Raw genomic sequence first — 21,277 nt, 5'->3', positions numbered from 1 at the left:
TTTATTATGTATTTAAACATAAGCATTTATTTTCCCAAATACCCAAGCCCGTAATTGTTTTCAAATAGCGTTTTAAATGGTGGGGGGGGGGTAGATTAAATTTATTTTGTGAAATTAGTTTGCTTTATTTAACATTATGTGGAACCCGTTATAGCATTGTATGTTTACTCCATACATAATGCTTTTTCTTCTTATTATATTATCTAGAAACAAAAGACAGTTTTTGTATTAAAGATTAATGTAGAACCAAATTCAATTAAAATATCAAAATATTTTTAACCCTTGGGTCAATAACTATTTATTAACCAAAATGTCTTTACTTCTAAATTTAGAGACGTAAGAATTGCTCGAAAAATATTTTATGTTATGCGCCTTAGTAAATTACTTAGTAAATTTAAATAATACAAATACTTAAATAAATACTTAGTATTCAACGAAAATGAGTATAACTTAATTTAAATTCTGTAAAGCGCTGTGAACTTTGAAGGGAAACAATAAAAGCAGGAAGATGAAATAATTTATGTATATTATATATGATAAATATTACGGCTAAACTGAAGAAATTTTTAACAATAAACTTTCTACTGAATTTTTATGCAACACATCTTTAAATATTTGACTGGATTAACTTTAACATTAAAACTATCTTAGAATATTAACTTCGTGAAAGGAGAAATTATTGAACTTCTTGACAGGAATAGTTTTTGTGGTTTCTTGAAACTTTTTATTTTTTCTGTTTCTTTTCTATAAAATCTACTGGTCCCAAAGTTTCTGACTAAAAAAAAAAAAAATTAATCGTGAAAAGATGCATTTGTGTAATACTTGTTATTTATCATTATTTTATATTAAGTTTTTTGATATAAAAACTTGGAACAGACTGTTAAACACACAACACTCTTTTCTCTTTCTCTAGCATTTTTATTACATTGTAAGAAGTGTAGCGATTTTCCCCCCAAATATTGTGTAAGAGACCGAATAGAAACTGTAAATATTTATGATCACTGTCTGGAACTCAAGATAACTTCAGTTCCAGTCTGCCGCAGTTGCTACTATATCCAGAGAGGAACAATGTTTCATTTTTTTTTTTTTTTTAAGTTTAGAAATATTTTATTCTTTTTCTTCGTCCTCTGTTTTTTATCCTGTCTAGTTTTCTATTTATCTTTGAATATTATTGGCTAGATTCATTTATCTTTAAATTATGGGTCTCTTTGATAAAATCGGAAGAAAGATAAAGGGGTCTTTTGCAAATTCTTATATTTTATCCTTATTTAGATAAAATGGTACTCTAATATATGCACATCAGTTAGAGAAAGAAAAATAAACGTTTTCTTTCTTTTTATTTCAAAATAGTACATTTGCTATTGGTTTTAGCCAGAAGGACAATATTTTAGTTGCGAAAATATCGCATTTACTATGTAACTATTATTTCATTTGAAATTTTAAGATTAGAATACGAAAGCTGTCTGGATTGATAGTTTTTTTAAAACGAAGATCATGCTTTCTCCTTTTTTTAAAATTTCTTCTTTTATTATTTTTTGTACATTATATTATGCGCTTAAGTGAATAATCCCATATAGAAAATGTGTAGTGGTTTGAAATATGCATTCAAAGTTTTTTTTTTTTCTTTCACAAAGTCCAAAATCACGTAAATTTAGAATTAATTTCCTCGAAATCAAATAGTTGATGGCATTCACATTATAATTTTGAACTCCTCTTAGATAAAGAATGCTTAGATAAAGAAAGGAATTAGTATTATTCATTAGGAATTATTATAATTCATTTCATGGGGATAAAAGGAAAGAAAATAAAATTATTTGCGTTTAAAAAAACTGTTTTCAAAATGAAAGCATTTTGAACAAAGAGTTTTACAGTTTTAAAGCCCTATGTCAGTCTGATAAGCAACTGTACATCTCTTAATTTATTTTTAAAAATTGTAAGAATTCATAAAAAAGAAGACGTTTCTTTGTCTCCCAAAACTTAAACATTAAATCTGGTGCATGTCTGTAGAAAACTATGAAAAATTTACTATTGTCATAGAACCAGGCGGGTACTGTTCAGAATCAGGAAGTAATCAAGGGATGCAGAAATTGCGATGATTTTTAGTGGCGAAATGTGTCGATTTCATAATTTTTATTTTAGCAGATTTGAGCATTAATATTTCTTATTGTAACTTTTTTAAAAAATACTTCTTCAAATGAACTCGTTTACAAACAATAGTAAATTACCACTTTCATTTGTTTTACGGAAGAATTTAAGGAAGTGTCTGCATTTACAGAAAGTGCAATGGCGAAAAAAAAAAAGCAAATTGATTTTTCAATGGTATTTGGAAATAAATCGGATTCGATTAGTAGTCTACCAAGGATATATAAGCAAAAAAGATGCGATGATTTTTGCACATTGTGCTCAAAAGAATGTAATTTAAAAATGCGGAAATAGAAACGAATGAAGTTAAAGTATTTAAGCCAAACAGAGATTGCGAAGTAAAGACAAAAATGCAGTTATGGGTCGATGCTGCAAGTGATATTGAATGATATATCAAATATGACGTTAACGTAAGACAACTAACTCTATATTGTTTTGCTCTTTTCCTCCTGCAAGATCCGTTGTAGATTTCAAAATTAAACTAACATGCCACATTTTCATGTGCATAATATGAACATGATTTAACTGTTGAATATATGAACAATGCTTGAAGATTGATGAAAACTACTACTTGCTTTCGCTGTAATCCATGAAAATACCAAATGATGTGAAGTTGGCATTAACCTATTAACCAGGTAAGACGAGATATTTCAAAGCGAAATGAATTCAGTGTAAGTTAATTACCCGGTTAACAGGTTAATATGATTTATGAGGAACTTAAAAAATTGTTTTGTAAAGAATTATAAAGTATAAATTACATTAAAAAAAATTTGTAGTGCGAATGAAAAAATTTCTTCCTTTCATAATTTAAAATTTTACCAGCGTCATAGTCTTTTTTTAAACACAATTTTCATTGTTTAAATTTGGAAATGTTATTTCATAATTGAAATGCCTTATTGTTATTTTAACTACAAATCACAAAATAAGGGGAGGGGGGAACCGTTGTTTACAAAAAACTTATTTGCGTCATTTTAGTTTAAAAAAGCTACTTCACGTTATTATTTTTGTTTCAATTTATGTCAGTGCAACTGAATATTCCCGAAAGAAAACGCTAATTTTTTTATTATCATTTCATTTAGTAAAATAAATAGAAATTAGCAAGTAAGCATTTATTTCTCATTGTCATACGTGTAATGAGCAAACATCCTAATAGGATGTAAATTCCTGGATTTTCCCGTTCTATTTTCTGTGTTTTTCATTCCAATAATTTTTAATGATATAATTTTGCTATTAGTTTTTTTTTATTTATTTTTGTGGTAATAACTGTTTTTATGCAATTATAATGATTGCGCATGTAGTGTTGATTATTCATTGTTTTAGCTCAAGGTTTTGCGTCAGTGCAGTGTATATATGAATCCATTTATGTGCTTGAATCGTTGTATACGCTGGTTGTGAACTGTGAGTTGTTTGCTTCTGTTGGATTTCGATTAATATGTTTGTACACACTGGATATAGAACAATAATTCTCTGAAGGGAAAAAAATGAAGTTAATGGTATGTACCTAGAGCACCTGATCTTCATATCAATATTTTAGTATTGCACCTTGTTGTGTAGCTTATTGTAGATTAATAAAGCTGGCTTGTGTTGACTTTAATGTTTTTTAAAAAAGATTTTTGGAGAAATTTGTATTAGACATATAAATAACTTTGATTTAAACAATGATTGTTTAGAAAAATAGTTCAGATTCATTCTTGTATTTTCCGTGGAAGAATTGCTTTGTCTTGTTGTAAAATTTGAGATAAATATGGTATGATTTTTGAATTTGGAATGCATGCTTGTGCAGAATTTTCTGTACATTATATATCAGGATAATAATATACCTATTATTTGTTTAATTTATTTGAAATCAAAGGAGATTGAAATAAATGTATTCTTTTTAACTCTTAAACATATTTTTTGAATGAATTTTTTAAAGATAGAAGTAAATAGATATTTATGACCAAAAAGTAAAAGTATTAAATCCTAAATGCTTTAAAGTATTAAATACACTTCTGTTAGAGTGTAGTGTAGTATAGAGAAGAAAATTTTATAGAGAATCAATAGTTTCGAAATATCTTGATTGAATATGCTTAAAATAAAAATAAATTAAAGAAAAGGATTTCTTCAGTTCGTTTTAGATTACATAGGTTAAAAAAATGTTGTATTATTAATTACAACTTTTTTGGTTATTTTTATTATTTTTCAATGGCTATTTTTACTGATTTGAATCGATAAATTGATTACTGTGGTTTAATGCTTTATGAACTTTTATGTTGAATATATTTATTTTCCTTGTATTTTTTTAATTTGGTAGAAGATACAAAAATGATAGCTTTCTGCACGTATGAAGTAATAAGTGTCAAATTTCCTCAAGGAATATTTTATCTAGTCCTTGAAATTTCAGTCTTCAGGAAGTGGAGCTGGATAAACTAAATATTTATGACAGTGGCTTCGCCGGTTGAAACTGTTATCAATTACAATATTTTGTAAATATGATTTGTTTCAAAATAGGATTGACTTTTGTTTGAGTGTTGTTTTTAGAGATTTTCTCAAACGCTACGAACTGGGTTCTTTTTAATCTTTTTGTGACAAGAAAAAAAGCCTTAATTCATTAAAAATGAGTTTTATTGAACATAAGCATGTGAATGCTCTGATTGTAGCAGTGAATACTGGTTCTTAGTCCACCATGGAACCGTTCGCACCTTGCTGACTGTTTTATTTTGCCCAACCTTTTTAAAATGTACATTACTTGAAAATAGAAATATTGGAGTTGTGAAAGCTCACACTACACTTTCATATTTTGCTTTTTTTTTAATATTTGTGTACTAAAATTATATTTACATAAAATTACATTATATTACATGAAAATTATCTTGAATTTTTATTTATCTTTAAATTAATGCTCATTTAACTTTCTAATTTTGGAGGCTCTGTAAAAATTTTCAAATAGAAATGGAGTCGTATGAATTTATTAGGTCCAAAATCAAGTACTAGGTTGAAAAGGTCCTTGTGTATTTTTCTCTTCTACTTTGTATTTAATTCATAGGTATTGATGATATATTTGAAAACCTAATTTCAAATCTTCATTAAGTTATGAATATCATGTCAGGCACAAACCCTGCCCTCTTATCCTCATACATGAAATGCTTATCCTAAGATAAGGGTTATGGAATGTGAGGTTTCTTTATATTTTTCCATGAAATTACCATCTTATTGTATTATAAATCCAAGGAGAATATGTGAATTCACTTTCAATTTCACTTTCCTTAAAATTATTTCATAATATCACGAAGAAATTTTGAAAACGTAGATAAGATGCTTAGTATAATTATTTTTCAATATGTGAAAATGTAAATCTATTATTCTATCAACTATAAATTACTTATTTATTTCGAATTCTTAAGAATAATCTTTTTTCTAATAATGATGTCATAAAGGAAATAACTTGATAACCTATTTATCTATAATGTTGTAAGTTAAAACAAAATAAATAATTTAAGGCATAAGTTCCATTTTTGGCCTTTTATTCCCTTGCATGCATTGAGTATGTTCTGAAACGTTGTTGAGGACTCTAAAAATATTTCAGCATTTTTTTAAATTATTTTTTTTAATTTTGCGGAATAATTTCGTTTTTACATTTTCTTTCGCATCTCCGATATTTTCCTTTTTTCAACATAAATCTCAAATTCATCGAGAAACTAAGTTTAAAAGTAATGATATGGCGAAAAGTGTGTAGAGGTGACTGTACAGGGTGCGTAGAGTCATGAAAAGTGCTTAAATTTGTAAACCATTTTTAAGCACCTTAAATGTGTTTAATTTTCAGAGAAGGTCATTAAAAAGTGTTTAATTTTCTCATGAAGCGAAGAAAGCTTTTTGTTTTGTTTTGTTTCCCCGCAAGTTGAATATGATAATTCGAAATTGAATATGAATATTCGAAAGGCTTGTTTACCGGATGTATCGAAAAAGAAAACCAACAAAAGGGAAGAATCCTAAGAAGTATTCCAGGGGTTCCATATTAAGATAACACTTAATGATTCTTTTTATCCCCTCCTTTTTTCGGTTTTCTTCCCTCTCTCTCTCTCTCTCTCTTTTTTTTTTTTTTTTTTCCCAACAGTGTGCATTGCCATTTATTAAAATACTGGAACAGTTATCTGGAAGGGGCAGTGCAAAATGTGTACTATTCCGTACTTCGCTTGAATGACCTACTACAGTTATTCAACTGTACTGTATTGAATTGTAATTAATTGCGGTACATAATTACGTTAGTCAATCGCTTAAAATCTAGTATGATGAAATTTCAACTTGAAGCCTTTAAATTTCAATGATCGTGATATTTTTCGCGGTATTTTTTGAATGTCCCCATCCATTTGGACATTTTTATTTGTTGGACTAATCTTACCAAATTTGTTTTGACGAAGAAGGGGAAAAAAAAAAAAAAAAAGGAACCGCTGGATCTGGTACTTAAATATTTTAAAGATTTTTTTTTTAAAGTTTTTTTTACATTTTTTTTTCTGGATTTAGGTTTTATCATTTTATAATGATTGTTTTCTTTTTATAACTTATAGAAATTGTTTCCCAATAAAATCTCTTTTTATATATAAAGTCTTGTCCTGAGCAATGCCCAGCATTAAGTCAATGAAGTTAGGAGCATGAAATTCGGGAAATTATTTTTGGGGCATTAGAAGCACACTAAGAACAGAATTCTCAAACTTTTAATTCGAAGTTTAATTTTTAAAAAAATAGAATTTTAATGTATTTTCATCATAACATCAAAGCATATTATCACATAAAATTTATCTTAGCGCCGTTTTAAAGGTTTGAAAAGAATAGCTTTTGAATTAAAAAAAAATTTTTTTGTTGAATGTAATTTTAAAAAAAAATAATTTCTTAGAAATTAGTTTTGGACACAGTTTATAACTAAGAATTTTATTATAATGAAATTCAAAATGATAGTGCTTCTTCGAACTGTTGAATCACATTATTCTGCAGCTGTTAAAATTGTAGTAAAAGAAAGAAAAAATGCTTTCTTTGCTTTTATTTAAACTTAAAAAATTTTAAAGCTTGTTTATTGAATATAATTCTTTATTTGATAACTTTGTTAAATATTGAAGCAATGCGATGTATTGTCTCTCTCCGGCTTCAAAAATGACTTTTTAAAAAAAATTCTTCAATTGGCATTTTGACTTTGAATGACTTTTTTAAAAAAATTCTTCAATTGCCATTTTGACTTTCTATTATACAAAATTTAGAGAAAATATTGCCATCATCAAAAAATTCGAACTCGAGTTTTTACAGAATCTCTACGTTTCATATCTCTTTGAATTCGAAAGCACATTTTCGGAAAATGTCTGTCTGTGATGATGATAACACAAAAACACTTTAAGCTAGATGTATGAAATTTGGTATATGGTCTTTAGACCAAACTTATTTATTTCAATCAAATTTTCAGCAACATCCGTTTAGAGGAAATCTGTTTGTCTGTCTGACTGTTCGAATATAAGTTAGCGTGATAAGTATAAAACGAAGAGAGCCAGATACTTAAAATTTAGTACACAGATTTAGTATCTATTGTATAAACGTCTATCAAATTTTGAGCCAAATCCAACAAAGGGTTCGCCACATGTCCGTCTGTACTTCCAGAAATATGTAAACGCGATAACTCAAAAATATAGCGACTTAAATATAGCAAATTTGGTATGTAATTTTGTGACTATAAGTGTAATTTTGAGTCAAATTTTTGTTTTAATCAATTGGGAAGAATGAGTCTAAAAGCCAGATTTGCTTTTCGGATACTTTCAACCACATGCCAAAGATTAATCCCAGAACACTTGCCAACGATCACACAATAGAATCAATCAGTAAAAAATATTTAATTCCGACCTAGTGTTAATATTCTGTAACGTACGGCAATGCCACACAAGGCATTCCTCTGCAATATGCGAGAAAGTTTTGGGGAAACGCTCTGACTAATTTATTTCCGTCTTATTTCTAACTACAGAGCTGATTTTTTAAAACTTGTTTTCGTTATTTATGAAAACTAGGACTTGTCAAAGCATTTTCATTTCTTCGGAAACTATATATATAGTTTCTTCTGCAATTTTTTTTTAAATAAAAATTTTCGCTTATAGATTAAAAAGCAGGTTTTCACTAAATCTTAGGAACGTTAAATGTTCAAAAAAGACTTTTACTGCACTTTAGAAATAAGAAGCGATAAGACAGTTTCTTTTTAGTCTGATCATTTGTGAACGCTGCTGCTATTTTCTATTAAAAATTATTTAAAAAACTTATTTAGAACGTGGCATTATTCTATCCCCAGTTTCATGGCATTTTTGGCCAGTTGTATGATGATAGCCGTAGGAATGCTTTAGTTTTTAGCTTTATAAGATTGCAAATAAAATTACTTAATAGAATGAGTACTACTAAAATGATTACTTAATACTCTTTCCACCTTAGCCATGTTGGATCTTAATTGTTGTTGCTTATATAAAAATCAATTACAAAATTTCTGGTCATGCTGAGGTTCTACATCTTTATCGGCATTTTCAGAAATTTTATTTTTATTTTAAGAAATGTTGAAAAAACTCACAGATCTTTATTGTTATTCTTATAAAATTGACTTAATTTTTTTTGGTGGTAATAGTTTTTTTTTCCTCTTAATTCGTGTAATATTTTCTATGCTTTTGTCAAATCCAAAAAAGTATAATTTTACTATAGAAGAATGTCGTTCAAATACGGAAATAAATATTGAAATTTAAAAAATAAGCGTTTAAAATTATTTTTTAAGAATTTTTTTCAATAAAAATTATGCATTATTATAAAACAGAAAAAAAAATAATACTATGTTTAGAAAATACGCAGTTTACGTATGCATACTTATACAAAGGTGCTTAATATTTGGGGGCTAAGGTGCTTAAAATGTGCTTAGAAGTATTTAATTTTTGCAACAGTTTATCACTACACACCCTGCTGTACTTTATCTGTTATCTTTATGGTAGAAAAGGAATCGTAAATTTTAGATGTATTTATTTTTGTTGAATGCTATTGTAAGATCTTAAATCGTTATTTTTGTTGTTGTTATTATCTATATTATATTATGTATCTTTTTTCTCTAGGTTTTCTGAGTTCACAACTTTTTGAAAATTTATAATGATGGAAAGTCCGAATCAATCTGCCACTCATCAGGCGCAGCTAAATGCGCAAAGTGAGTATTCTTTTTAATTACAATAACCCGTATTTATATTGTATTGTTGAAAGTGCCTATTATTATTTGCTTATTTTAAATAAATGCTACCTCACTTTCTACTATATATGTAATATTGATTAGTGTTCTATGAGTGCCAGTTGTTTGAAGGATATGTGAGAGATTGAATCATACATTTTGGGATTATAAGGATCTGTAATGCATTTTATAGGATTTGTCTTAATATTTAAAGTTCCATTTTTGTTTTCCCTCATACTAAATTTGCTTAACGTAATTTTTAAGTATTTCAACTTATAGTTATTTCTTTCCTAGTAGCACTAGTAATAAATAGTTCCTAGTAATAAATAGGGCAGAATTACAGCTCGTTCTCATACTTTTCTGCTTCTCCTATAATAAAGAGGCTCAAATACTTGTTTGTGTAACATATATAAACATTAATCTATGAAAACTGGTTATTGCATTTCGACCGATTTATCAATACTGCAGTAATATGAAATAAGTAGGATTTTTAGTATTATGAATCAGGCATGCATAATGAATGGAAATTTAGAGTTTTAATTAGACATTTGTTTTGATGGGTTTATTAAATTTTCCACTGCTATTTGAACTGAATTTGAATCTGCTTCCTTAATAATAATAAAATAAACAATAAAATGTTTTTTGGCATGTTTCGATTTATTATAATTTCACATCTGAAAAAAATAATATTGAATTACTATGCATCAATAATCATTAACAATTTGTCAATATGTTAGTTATATAATTGATCTTTGTGAATGAACATTCCATTTTTCAAAATCTGCTTTCAATCTATGAAGTTTTCGTAATCATAGCCTGTTTTGATTTTAGAAAATTATACTATATTTTTAGTAGATTGTGTTATTTAATCAAAAATAAATCATATGCATTCGTTAAAGATCAAAATAAGGATCAACTTCAAATGAAGTTGTGTATTATGGTCGAAAACTAAATTACGGTAATTTCAGTTTATAAATAATTAACTAATAATATTTATGTGACTGAAAACTCGTTTTGTAAGTTTAAGCAGAATTAAAAACTTAAACTTACATGTTTTGTAATAGAAGACTAGATTAAAGCGAATAATTTATTAAAACCATTTCATACATTTTATTTCATTCTTCTTTTCCATTTTACTTGTTGATTAATAAAGGAATTGCTATATATTGTATTGCATTGTTTATAATTTTTCTTAATTAAATTACATTTTATTGTTATGCTAAAGGTGCAGTGTATAGGCATGAAAGAGACATACACATTTTTGACCTATTCTGTTTATTATTACATGTACTTTGTTGTATTTTCTAAATTTTGAAGAAATGTATTTTAAATTTTAATGAGAAATTATTCTATTTGTTACCTATATATATAATGTGAAAATTTATTTGGTCATGTGTTTCATGATTTTGAGTAACTGATAGCTATATTTCAAATTAAATTTTAAGTAATAAATAAAATAATTATAATGTATAAACTAAGATGTTTTGGAAAAATTATTTCAATTTTAAAACAAATTATCCTCCTTTCAGGATATGGTCACCAACTACAGCCTGGTATGTGGGGTGGCAACAAAGTTTGTGCGAATACCAATGGGCAAAATGCTAATATGGATCCTTATTCTCAGCAAATGAATCATTATTATCAAGGTTGGTAATTGCTTTTTGACTTTCTATACTTGTCCTCCATAAACTTTAAATAGCCTTAGTTAAAATAAATTATATATTGAATTTAGATTTCACATTGATTTTATTTTCTTCATATGGCATCCGTAAGTAAATATTTTCTGTAGTTAGGAAATTAATTTACTCTATTTTTCATGTTATAAAAAGAAAGTTAGTCTTTTGTGTGTGTGCATGGGAAAGAGAAGAAAATGCGAATGAGACAAAGACTATTAGAGGCTAACAAATATGATAACTTCATTTTAATTAATTATTATTGATAGTTCTTTTGATATTATTAATAATAGTTAGGGTATTCGGCTTCTAGTAACAGTTTTATTTTGTAAACTGTAATGATATAATATTTCTTAATTTAATTTACATCCCAATTAATTCCTTATTCTTTATCTTAAATTAGTCCATATTACTTTATTCTAAATTGTTCTCTTATTTCCTGATCCAAATCCCACTTTTTTATTTAATTATTTCTAACTCGCATTGTAAAAAATTGCGGTCTGGAATTCTCATGCTCTGAGCAAATGAATAAAATTCCTTAGCACCAACGGCGTAAATTCAAAAGATGCCTAAAATTCCCTTTTCTAAATCGACGCTTGTTAAAGAAATCGCTATAAAAACCTCTTAGTGAGAGCACTAAAGGAAAAATTTCACACATTTTCTCTTGTATCTCTATGAAAGCAGTGGCGTATTAGCGATTCTCCCCATTCACTATGCCTTCCTGGGGAAAATAAATTGATTTAATTTCCAATTTGTTATCTTATTGGCAGCTCGTCTGCAAAACTATTTTGCACACATTATACATGTATATATATTTAAAAAATAATTTCATAAATAAAAAACATTAAGAAAGAATTTAACAAGGTTCCTTCAAAAAGTTAATAAAAACTAGGTAAAAGGAAATAGCAAATAGTTTTGTGCTTATTTGGGGAATTTTATCGATTTTTTTTATTTGTATTTCCGAAGAAAAATTTTAATATTAATTTCATTAATAACCGAAATATTAAAAATATATATAACCTAAAAATTAAAAAATATTAGTGAATAAATACTGTTGTAATAACCTTTCTATAAGTCGTTTAATTTAGCTCTGTATGTAAATTTAAATTATGTGAATACAGTAAAGTTTCACATAATTCATATATCAATTAAATAATTAATATATCATATTTCTGTTTTTCTGTGAATAATACTAAAGTCATGAAATAATCAAAATAAAATTGTTATTTAAAGTACTATTGTAATATACTGACTAATAAAATTTTTTAAAGTACATTTAGTTCAATTAAACTGAATGTGGGAAAGGTAATATTTTTAAGACTTCAATGCTTTTAATATCTTTTTCTTAAAAAGGATTTAAGGCAGCATTTATGTTTTGTTAAATTTGAAAAAATATAAAGTTTTTCAAAATATATTTAGGATTTAGAATTAACATCTGTTTACATTCATGAGTTTAAATTTTTAATCTTAAGAGACACTTCTATGTTTAGTAGATTTAATCCATTCATCAAGCTGTCAGTATTTTTGAAATTATTTTACATTGAGAGCAAGGTAAAAATTAAATGATTCCATTTTACAATATCTGCTATTTGTTCTCACGACTTATTCTCCTTTTTTCTTTTTAGCCCAGTACCAATCACAATCAAATGATATCAACAGATATGTTTCACCTGTTTCAAAGGATCAAAATTCAAACTCTTATTCTCAGTATCCAATGACAAGGCAGACAAACTATTCCTGCACAGTTCCAACTCAAAATTATCAAGTCTCTGTTAAAACAAGTTGCAGTAGTAATATGTATTATCCTAATGTTAATGCATCCAAAGCCTACCCATCTAACAATATTCATTCTTCAAAAAAGTATGTTAATTCAAATCTTGGGCTTCCTCAAGCCCATCCAACTGTACCTCAGAGTCCTCAGGTTGCTCGTAATACTGGGACTCCAATGCCACAGATGCCTCACTATGGAGACCATAGTAATTACCCTATGCAAAACATGTATGTTACCAACTATAATGTGCATAATAATGCAGAAAATGAACAGTCTTACATGCTTCAACAGACATTATCCTCACAGTCATCAGCATTACCTACACAAGAAACTTTGATTCCTTCTATTTCAATGGTACCAACAAATCAGGTATCTCAGGTGTCTTCGATTCCCACTCCCCCAGAAACATCATCATTACCAGGAGATGGCTTATCTGTTATTGATAATACTTCTCCAGATGGCTCTGCTGATAGTATGAAAATGAATATTTCAAACTCTTTTGGTATGAATTTTCTGGCTAATTCTTTTTGTTTTGTTGAAAATTGCTAATGGAGTTATAATAAAAATTCCAAATATTATATATATATATAATAAGTATATTATATTCGTATATTATAATAAAAAATATTATAATTGTTCATTGGGTTTAGAATAAAAAAAGATTATTTGCAATTTGCTATGTTAAAGAATTCACTTAAAAAATATCGCCCCTTTTTATAACAATTTGTAATAAATTCATTACAAGTGAGTTAATTTCTACAGTTGATTTAACTTCTTTTAAGCTGGTTTTTTTTAACTGATAAATTTATTAATATTTGATCAAGTTCTACTATTTTTGATGTCCAAATTATACAATAGAAAATTTAAGCAATTACTATTACAAAATTTAATAACTATTATATGGATTAATTCTTTAGTAGAGGATACAATTTCCATATATTTCATTATATTAGTGTGTAAAATGAAATCTTTGTTGAAACTGATTTTAACTATAAAATGTATCATATGTATAATAGCAGTTAATTGTGAATTGAGAATGCAGACTTTTCAAATCTAAGATCTGGTTATAATATCACACATCTTGCTTCAAATGATAAATGTAAAATAAAGGTATACCATGAATTGCCTTTGGAAATCTTTTATTTTTCAGTGTTGGAATGTTAATGCATATATCTAAGTTTAGTTTATTAAATTTCACTGTCCATAAACAATTAATTACAAAATGCATAATTTAAATTGGTTGTTTCTTGTTATATTAATTGATATTTTGAATGAAATTAAATTGAAATGTAATATTTTGTTTATTAACTTTTTTTAGTTTTGCCAGGATCAGTTATTAGCCATGTACCAAATAATATGCCATCATCTGCATCATCAATAACAAATCCAAATGTAATGTCTAATCGTAATGCTGGCAATTCTCTTCAACCTCCTGCTAACTTAGACGAAGGAAGCCAAGCTTCTAGTGCTTCTGCATCATCATCTATACCTGATGAACAGAATTCAATGAAAACGAATTCCAAACCAAATTTTTCATATCCTCCGACTCCAAATACTTTATCCTCTCCCGGTGCTGCTTCCATGTCATCCTTCCATGATGATTTGGAGTGTATTTCTAGTCCTGGCTGGCCCAAAACTCCTGCTAGTCCTGTAAGTATTATTTTTTTTTTAAATTATCTCACTAATATTCTCTTTTATTACCAAATTCTTTATTTCAAAATATTTCTATGTTCCTTTCAGTGAATAGTCTGCATTTCAGATTTATTATCCAAAAATGTAATCTATATGCTTGCTTATGATAACTAAATTTACTTTACCTAACTTTTTAATAAAAATTGTTTGATACTTTAATTGCTGTTATGCATCTAGTATAGCTATATAAACATTTTCCTGTATCGAAATAAAAAAAAAATAATACCTGTGTTTTTAAACAAGAATTTTGAGTGGAAGGATTGGCCATATTGGATTAAAACACAATTGATAATTTTATTGTGAAACAAAATTTTATTTTTTACAAAACTTTCTGTGTGAAGTTATTTCTTGCCATTCTTTTATGAATGTTCAAACAACAATTATTTCTGTATCTGACAAATATTTGTTTTGTTTAGAAATGCTCCTTTGTATAATGTCTAAAACTTCAAAAACAGCATTTAATTTGCTTTGTTTATGTTTGTAAGAGGCACTTATTAATTCTGTACAAATGCATAATCCATATTGATTACTCTTCTCAATTTAAAAACTTCTTTTTTTTTTTTACTTTAATTTCTTTAGAAACAAAACAAGTCAAATAATTTTCAATAGTTCCTAACAATATTTTTTCTGAAATGTTTAATTATAATTTTATGTGAAAACTATTTATGTGAAACAAACTGTTTTCGTCATTCAGACTCTGAAAGATCGCTTCTTGTTCTTATTTTTATTTGTACTTAATGCAGTTATCTGAAGTTATTAATTTGCTATTGAAAAATGCACTTTTATTCTGCTAATATGTTAAAAAAGGGAAAATATATTTTCCTTCTTTTAATACATTGTGACGTTATTGTATGAAGTGGTTTTATTTTATTTGATTGACTAGTTAAGTGTTCCTAGGAAAACTAAGAAGTTTTATCTCAAATAAATTATTTTCGTTTTATTTGTAAATATATTAAATGTAGAATTTAGTGACAGTAATTTGCTTTTCAAACCATGTGTGTTGCATTAAATTGTAGTGTACTGATAGTTATTTGGCATAATATTAGAATAAATCTTGAACTCATAAAAATTACCTTTTAAGAAGGCATAGATGATGCAATTGTTCCATACTACTTGGCTAAAATTATGATCTTTATAAGTAAAGTATAAAATTTTAGCCTCAAAAATACAATCTGACTGTTGGAAGGAGAGCAATAGACTCAAAGATGTAATGAAAATTTTGTAACAATAAATTCCAATTGAAGACAAACAATTCTTTTCCCCCCTTTTTTCTGTCATTTAAATGGTTGATTGCAACTAAAATGTTGCCAGTTCATGCTTGTACATATGTTTTTTTCAGTGAAACAATTTCTTCAAACTATTACGATATTTTGTATGAAAAAGGCTGGCTACAGTTAGCCGGTAATCAGGGCTCTGCTAAATCCAATTAATCTAGACTTTCAAGATTATGTTGCAAATATTTGCTAATAATTTTTTTTAACTATTTTTATTTGGTGGTTTAAGCATCTTTGCTTATTTTTAATTTATGTTCATAAAAACATTTACGGGATATTTCAGCATAGAAAATATTTAGATTTCTTAACTTCACTTTCTTCAATATAAAATATTGATGAGCTTTTATTCATCACATTAAATGAACTTTTTTTTTCAGGTTGCTAACAGTAACTATGAATTTGCAAATATTAAGGTTAGTTATTTAGTTTCTTTTTATGTTTGAAATTTTTAAAGATTGGAGTTAGTTACAGGGTGGTTATAAAATACCTTCCCCTCTTTGGAGGCATCACCATCTAACACTAGTGAATAATTAGAACCAAATTCATATATTGACTGTGGAAGGCACCAGGAAAAGAATACCGCGATAAAATAATTTTAGTTCCAAAATAATCCATAAAATATTGAGACATATTTGACCTTCTACCACACACACACACACTAGGAAATTTACATGATTTAAGAAGATAATGGAAATTTGCATGATCTAATTAGACCATTCAAATTTCTGACACATATTATAACTGATTCCTTTTGAAAATAAAAGAGAATTAACATTCAATCAACAGTTCCTGAATTGTTAATTTGTGCATAAGTTGCACAATCACCCTAACTCTAGCTTACTGTACTAAGCTGTTTTACACTTGAGAGTATAATACTATTGTAGATACGAATGAAATTTGGTAGATTCAGAATTTACTTAAATGTCCCTTGTCTGCCATAACTTTAAAAAGTACAGTTAAAAAATTCGAGGAAACTGGATTGCTAAGAGTTAGAGCCAATATAAAAGGAAGGCTAGTATTAGCTGGTAGAATAACAGCAGTTGTTATAAACAACCAAAGTAACATTATTTAAAGCATCAGTAGAGAGCGTCATATAGCACATGGAATATGTGTACATATTAGGGCAGCGCATCAAAAATTGCATGCTCTTCAGAGGATGATGATGATTTAAAGATTATTTTTTCTGAATTTCATATTGTATTTTATTCATTTCTTAATGAGCATTTTTATTGCTTGAACATATGTCAGATTTTGCAAAATCCATTTTCCGCACATCGTTGAGATTATTCATCTTTTGTCGCTGACTGGCGTTGCCAATGGTAATTTTTTCTTCTTCTTCGTCTTCCTGTGCCTGCCACAGTATATATGTGAAATTTGGTTTTCATTCTATTCATTAGTTTTAGCTGCAGATGCCTCCATATAAAAGTTGTTATATGGCTTAGTTACCCTGCGTTCATTTTGATTACCTTTTTATTGCATCTTTGCTTTGCTATATATCTAATGAAGATTAGGATGTTTAAAGTAAGAGAATTAGACATTACACTTAATTGCTTATTGGTCTCCTTATATTGCAGTTACTTGACTCTTAACAGTGATATTATTGTTTTTAAAAATGTAATGTAAATTTTGACATTCCGTTTAGTGATCTAATATTAACTGACGATATTGAATCTTTTTATTTTATACCTAATAAAATTAAGTTTAAATAAGGAATAAAATAAAGACATTTTAAATTTGAAACTATCTAAGTTATAATACTCATTTTTATGCTTGCTATTATAATTCATTCGTAATTATAAATTAATTGTGATCAGCATGTCCAATCATCTTTCAGTCTTGTCATTGCAGTTATTTATAGCTCAAAGAAATGTATGCTTTTCCGAAAAGTGGAATATTTGTATTTGTATTAAAATAGCTTGTTTATTTCCTTTCTACAAGGAATGTCTCCTGCCCCCCATCACAAACTCTGATCAAATTTTTCTTAAAATACATTGAATCTTCAGTCTGAAATTTTGCTTCTCTCAATTTTTAGCTTTGAAAAATTATGGTCCTCTCTCTAAAAATGGAACAGTTTTTGCTTTTAATTTTTTTAGAGGTTAGATAGTATCAAAAATTTTATCATTAAATGATAACCCTCAGAGAAGTATGAAAGGAATAAAATTTCAGAATAATTTTGAGATAAATTTGCAGATAAAAGATGACAAAAGTTTTAAACTGTGGGAAAAGCGTATTGATAAATTTGTCATGTTCGGTGTCCGGAGTCCTGTAGCGTGTTATGTACTGGACGAAATATAACAAAATTTGGCCACCATACACATTAAAGTATGCGGTTTCGATTTATCAAGAAAAAAAAAATTAGTACCAAAAACGCCGATAGGGGAAGTTGTGGCTCTGCAAGTGCATAATATGGGGAAGAAGAATACATAACTGCCAATGGGAGCAGTAAATAGCAACACACCGAATAGCAATGAAAAACGTTTATCATAGCAACTTACAAATTTGGAGCAAGGTGACCACCAACTTGATGTTCCAATAATTGCATGCGATACACGAGGTTTTCGACGGTGGCTCGCGGCATATCGGCATTTATTCATCTGACATGTAACGTTATTTGATCTTTTAAAGTAGGAATGTCAGGCACATGCCCTTGATACACAATGCCTTTCAAGTGAACCAGAACCGCCTCATAACCAAAACATGTCGAGATTCAGATCAGTGCCATCAGTTAATGGGTGTTATCTTATACGGATAAAATTTCAGGATCGTTCACAATATCTTCTGCATCGTCGAGAATGCGATATCAGTTTGTCGTGATATTGAACGTGCAATGCTGGTACCCTACTTATTAGCTATCGCCTGATCCATAACAGCAGTTGCAACTTCTTTAAGTTGTTCCTGCTTGATACTTTTACGCCCTCGGCCTGGTTGCACATCAAGAATTCCTGTTATTTCAAATCTTTCAACCATTCTTCTTAAGTTAGTTATGGCCATCGGCCCTCTACGTAGCTGTTTTAACTGCCGTTATTCACGAAGAGCAGCACGGACATTTCCATATAGCTGATAAAACAGCTTGACTAATAAGATATGTTCACGTAGTGACAAAGCCATCGACCGGCGAATTCTTGCAGAATAACTTGAATTCCAGCAACCCTTGCTATTATTCTCGATATCGAGCCACAAAGTACCCGTATATGCAAAATACATAATAAAGTTCTCGATCGCAGCGCCAGGATTTCCCCTATCAGCGTTTTTGGGTACTATTTTTTTTTTTCCTTGATAAATCGAAACCGCATACTTTAATGTGTATGGTGGCCAAATTTTGTTATATTTCGCCCTTGTTCATAACTAGCTACAAGGCTCAGAACACCTCCTGTTATTTCTTGATCACCTTGTATATCTTCTTAATGTAAATAATTTATTTTTAGTATAACTTTTTTAATTTCGTAGCGTCCAGAAAATTTGCTGAAACTTTATACATTATCTGATGAACCAGACAGGCGCTATTTTCTTGACAAATTAATAGTATTTAATGAAGATAGAGGAAGTCCTATAACTCAGTGCCCTACCATAAGTAAACAGCCTCTGGATGTTTTTCGGGTGTACCTCACTGTAAAGGAACGTGGAGGATTTGTTGAGGTGAGTGTTAATTTTATATTCTTTATTACTTCATTAAGATTGTAGAAAAAGACTCTGTCGAGGCTTTGTTATTGTATCTTTCAGATTATTTTCAGATAATAGATTGAATTTCTAATTAAAATGAATTAATGAGTTTTGCAAACATTGAGTTTACTCATTCGTTATATTTAGCTCTCTTTTAAAATAGTCATAATCTATTTTGTTGTATATTTCAATTTGGACTACTTCAGTCATCTTTTTAATACTTGTATCTTGTGTAATACTTTGTGATGAAATAAATATTTATCTAACGTCTATATTTCATATCTATCTAAGTTCGTAAATCATTATTTTCCCTGGCTGTTGCACTCAGATTTTTTTATTGGTGATTAGTTTAATATCTGTCAAAAATTAACTTCAAATGAGTCTGTCTATGTTTTGTATAAATCTTATGTCAATAATTATTGTATGAATAAAATATGCTGTGTTAGAAGATTTGTTGCTCTCTTTTTATCTTGGAATAGTATCTTATTTTCGAGTTTATTGTTATCATTATGCAATTCTTTAGCAATAATTCTGCCACTTGGTTTAAATATAATGATTTTACTTTTCTGATAAAAAAAAACTATTGATGAATTATAAACTGATCATATATTCTTAACTTTATTCTTTACCAGTCATTGTCAAAAAAAAGTTATTTTAAATGCGAACTTATATTATATATTATAGTATATATTACTGTATTTAAAGGTACTGATTTTTTATTGGAAGATAAATATTTTACTTCATAAAATGTATTTTTAAAAAGAGTTTACTTATTGAAGTTATCTTGTGCAAGATATCTTTATTGATCTTTTGCGTGTCTTTTTTAAGATGTGAGAAATATTTAACCTGTTAATTCATAATTGATTTCATTTTAAATCACGTATTTCTTGTTTGCATACATTTTATATCTCTTTAATTTATATATGCAAATTAATACTAAGAATTACGCGATTATGAATTATAATACTATTTGTTTTTTCTAATTTAGGTGACAAATGCTAAGCGCTGGAAAGATATTGCTGGTGCAATAGGTGTTGGAGCCTCTTCAAGTGCTGCTTATACGTTACGTAAGCAGTATATGAAGTTATTGCTTCCTTTTGAATGCAAATTTGATCGTGGTGGAATTGATCCTCAACCAATTATTAACATGGTTGAAGCATCATCTAGAAAGAAAGGAAAAAATTCTCCAGCTAATAGTTACGGTAAGCAGTAATTCTCATACGTTTAATCGAGAGAAAAGGATATTTATTGTGCAGTTGCGATTGTGTATGGTTTTATATTTATTTATTTTGCTGAAATATACAATTATTGAAGAATAGAATCATATTATTGTTGAAATTAAAAGCTTTCGAAAAGTTTGTAATGTATCTTTTTCTTTTTAAAATGTCCTTCATATTTACATTCATTTTCAATAATCATACATATTTTTGATATCTGTGAGAACCAAGAACTTCGTCTGAAGGTTTGTGACTGTTTTTGTCGTCAGTGATATGCACTTTGTATCAACTTTTTAATTTAGTTTATTATTTTTATTTAATACGTTAAAATTTAGTTTAGTTAACGGCATAATATTAGCATCTCAGTTATGAAATGACTGTGAAATATTTTATCACTAATGAAGTGACGAATTTGACTGTTTTCGGAAAAATCATTCTATTTCTAATGATGATATTGCAAAAAATACAGTGTGGTGTAATTAAGAGGCAAGGTCAGGCTGGTGAATCCTGCTCTATATTTTAAGGGAAATTCATCTTGTAAGATCAAGTTTTTAGCAAGCGCATATGATTTTGCTTCTTGCATTCAATCAATACAAGTAATATTTACAAACTGAAAATGCGCCACCATCTTTTTGGCTTCGGAAACATTT

At 28.0% G+C, this 21,277-nt stretch overlaps 1 protein-coding gene across 4 annotated transcripts in view; it reads left to right on the top strand.

The window, feature by feature from the left end:
- LOC129959491 (AT-rich interactive domain-containing protein 1A-like) overlaps window positions 1-21,277 on the top strand; it is a 155,593-nt gene that overhangs the window by 120,828 nt on the left and 13,488 nt on the right. For 3 of the 4 annotated variants that reach the window (XM_056072344.1, XM_056072342.1, XM_056072343.1), the window contains 7 exons: window positions 9,234-9,322; window positions 10,870-10,986; window positions 12,639-13,286; window positions 14,103-14,434; window positions 16,128-16,163; window positions 19,198-19,386; window positions 20,399-20,612. In XM_056072344.1, coding sequence (XP_055928319.1) covers window positions 9,268-9,322; window positions 10,870-10,986; window positions 12,639-13,286; window positions 14,103-14,434; window positions 16,128-16,163; window positions 19,198-19,386; window positions 20,399-20,612 — 1,591 coding nt within the window. In that variant the 5' untranslated portion in view covers window positions 9,234-9,267. The remainder of the gene's footprint in view (window positions 1-9,233; window positions 9,323-10,869; window positions 10,987-12,638; window positions 13,287-14,102; window positions 14,435-16,127; window positions 16,164-19,197; window positions 19,387-20,398; window positions 20,613-21,277) is intronic. The other variant, XM_056072345.1, reaches the window with a different exon arrangement.

The sequence above is a fragment of the Argiope bruennichi genome, chromosome X1 (assembly GCF_947563725.1).
Source record: "Argiope bruennichi chromosome X1, qqArgBrue1.1, whole genome shotgun sequence".
Taxonomy (NCBI): Eukaryota; Metazoa; Arthropoda; class Arachnida; order Araneae; family Araneidae; genus Argiope; species Argiope bruennichi.
Note: the sequence above shows the minus strand (reverse complement) of the source record. Positions and strands in the feature narration are given on the sequence as shown.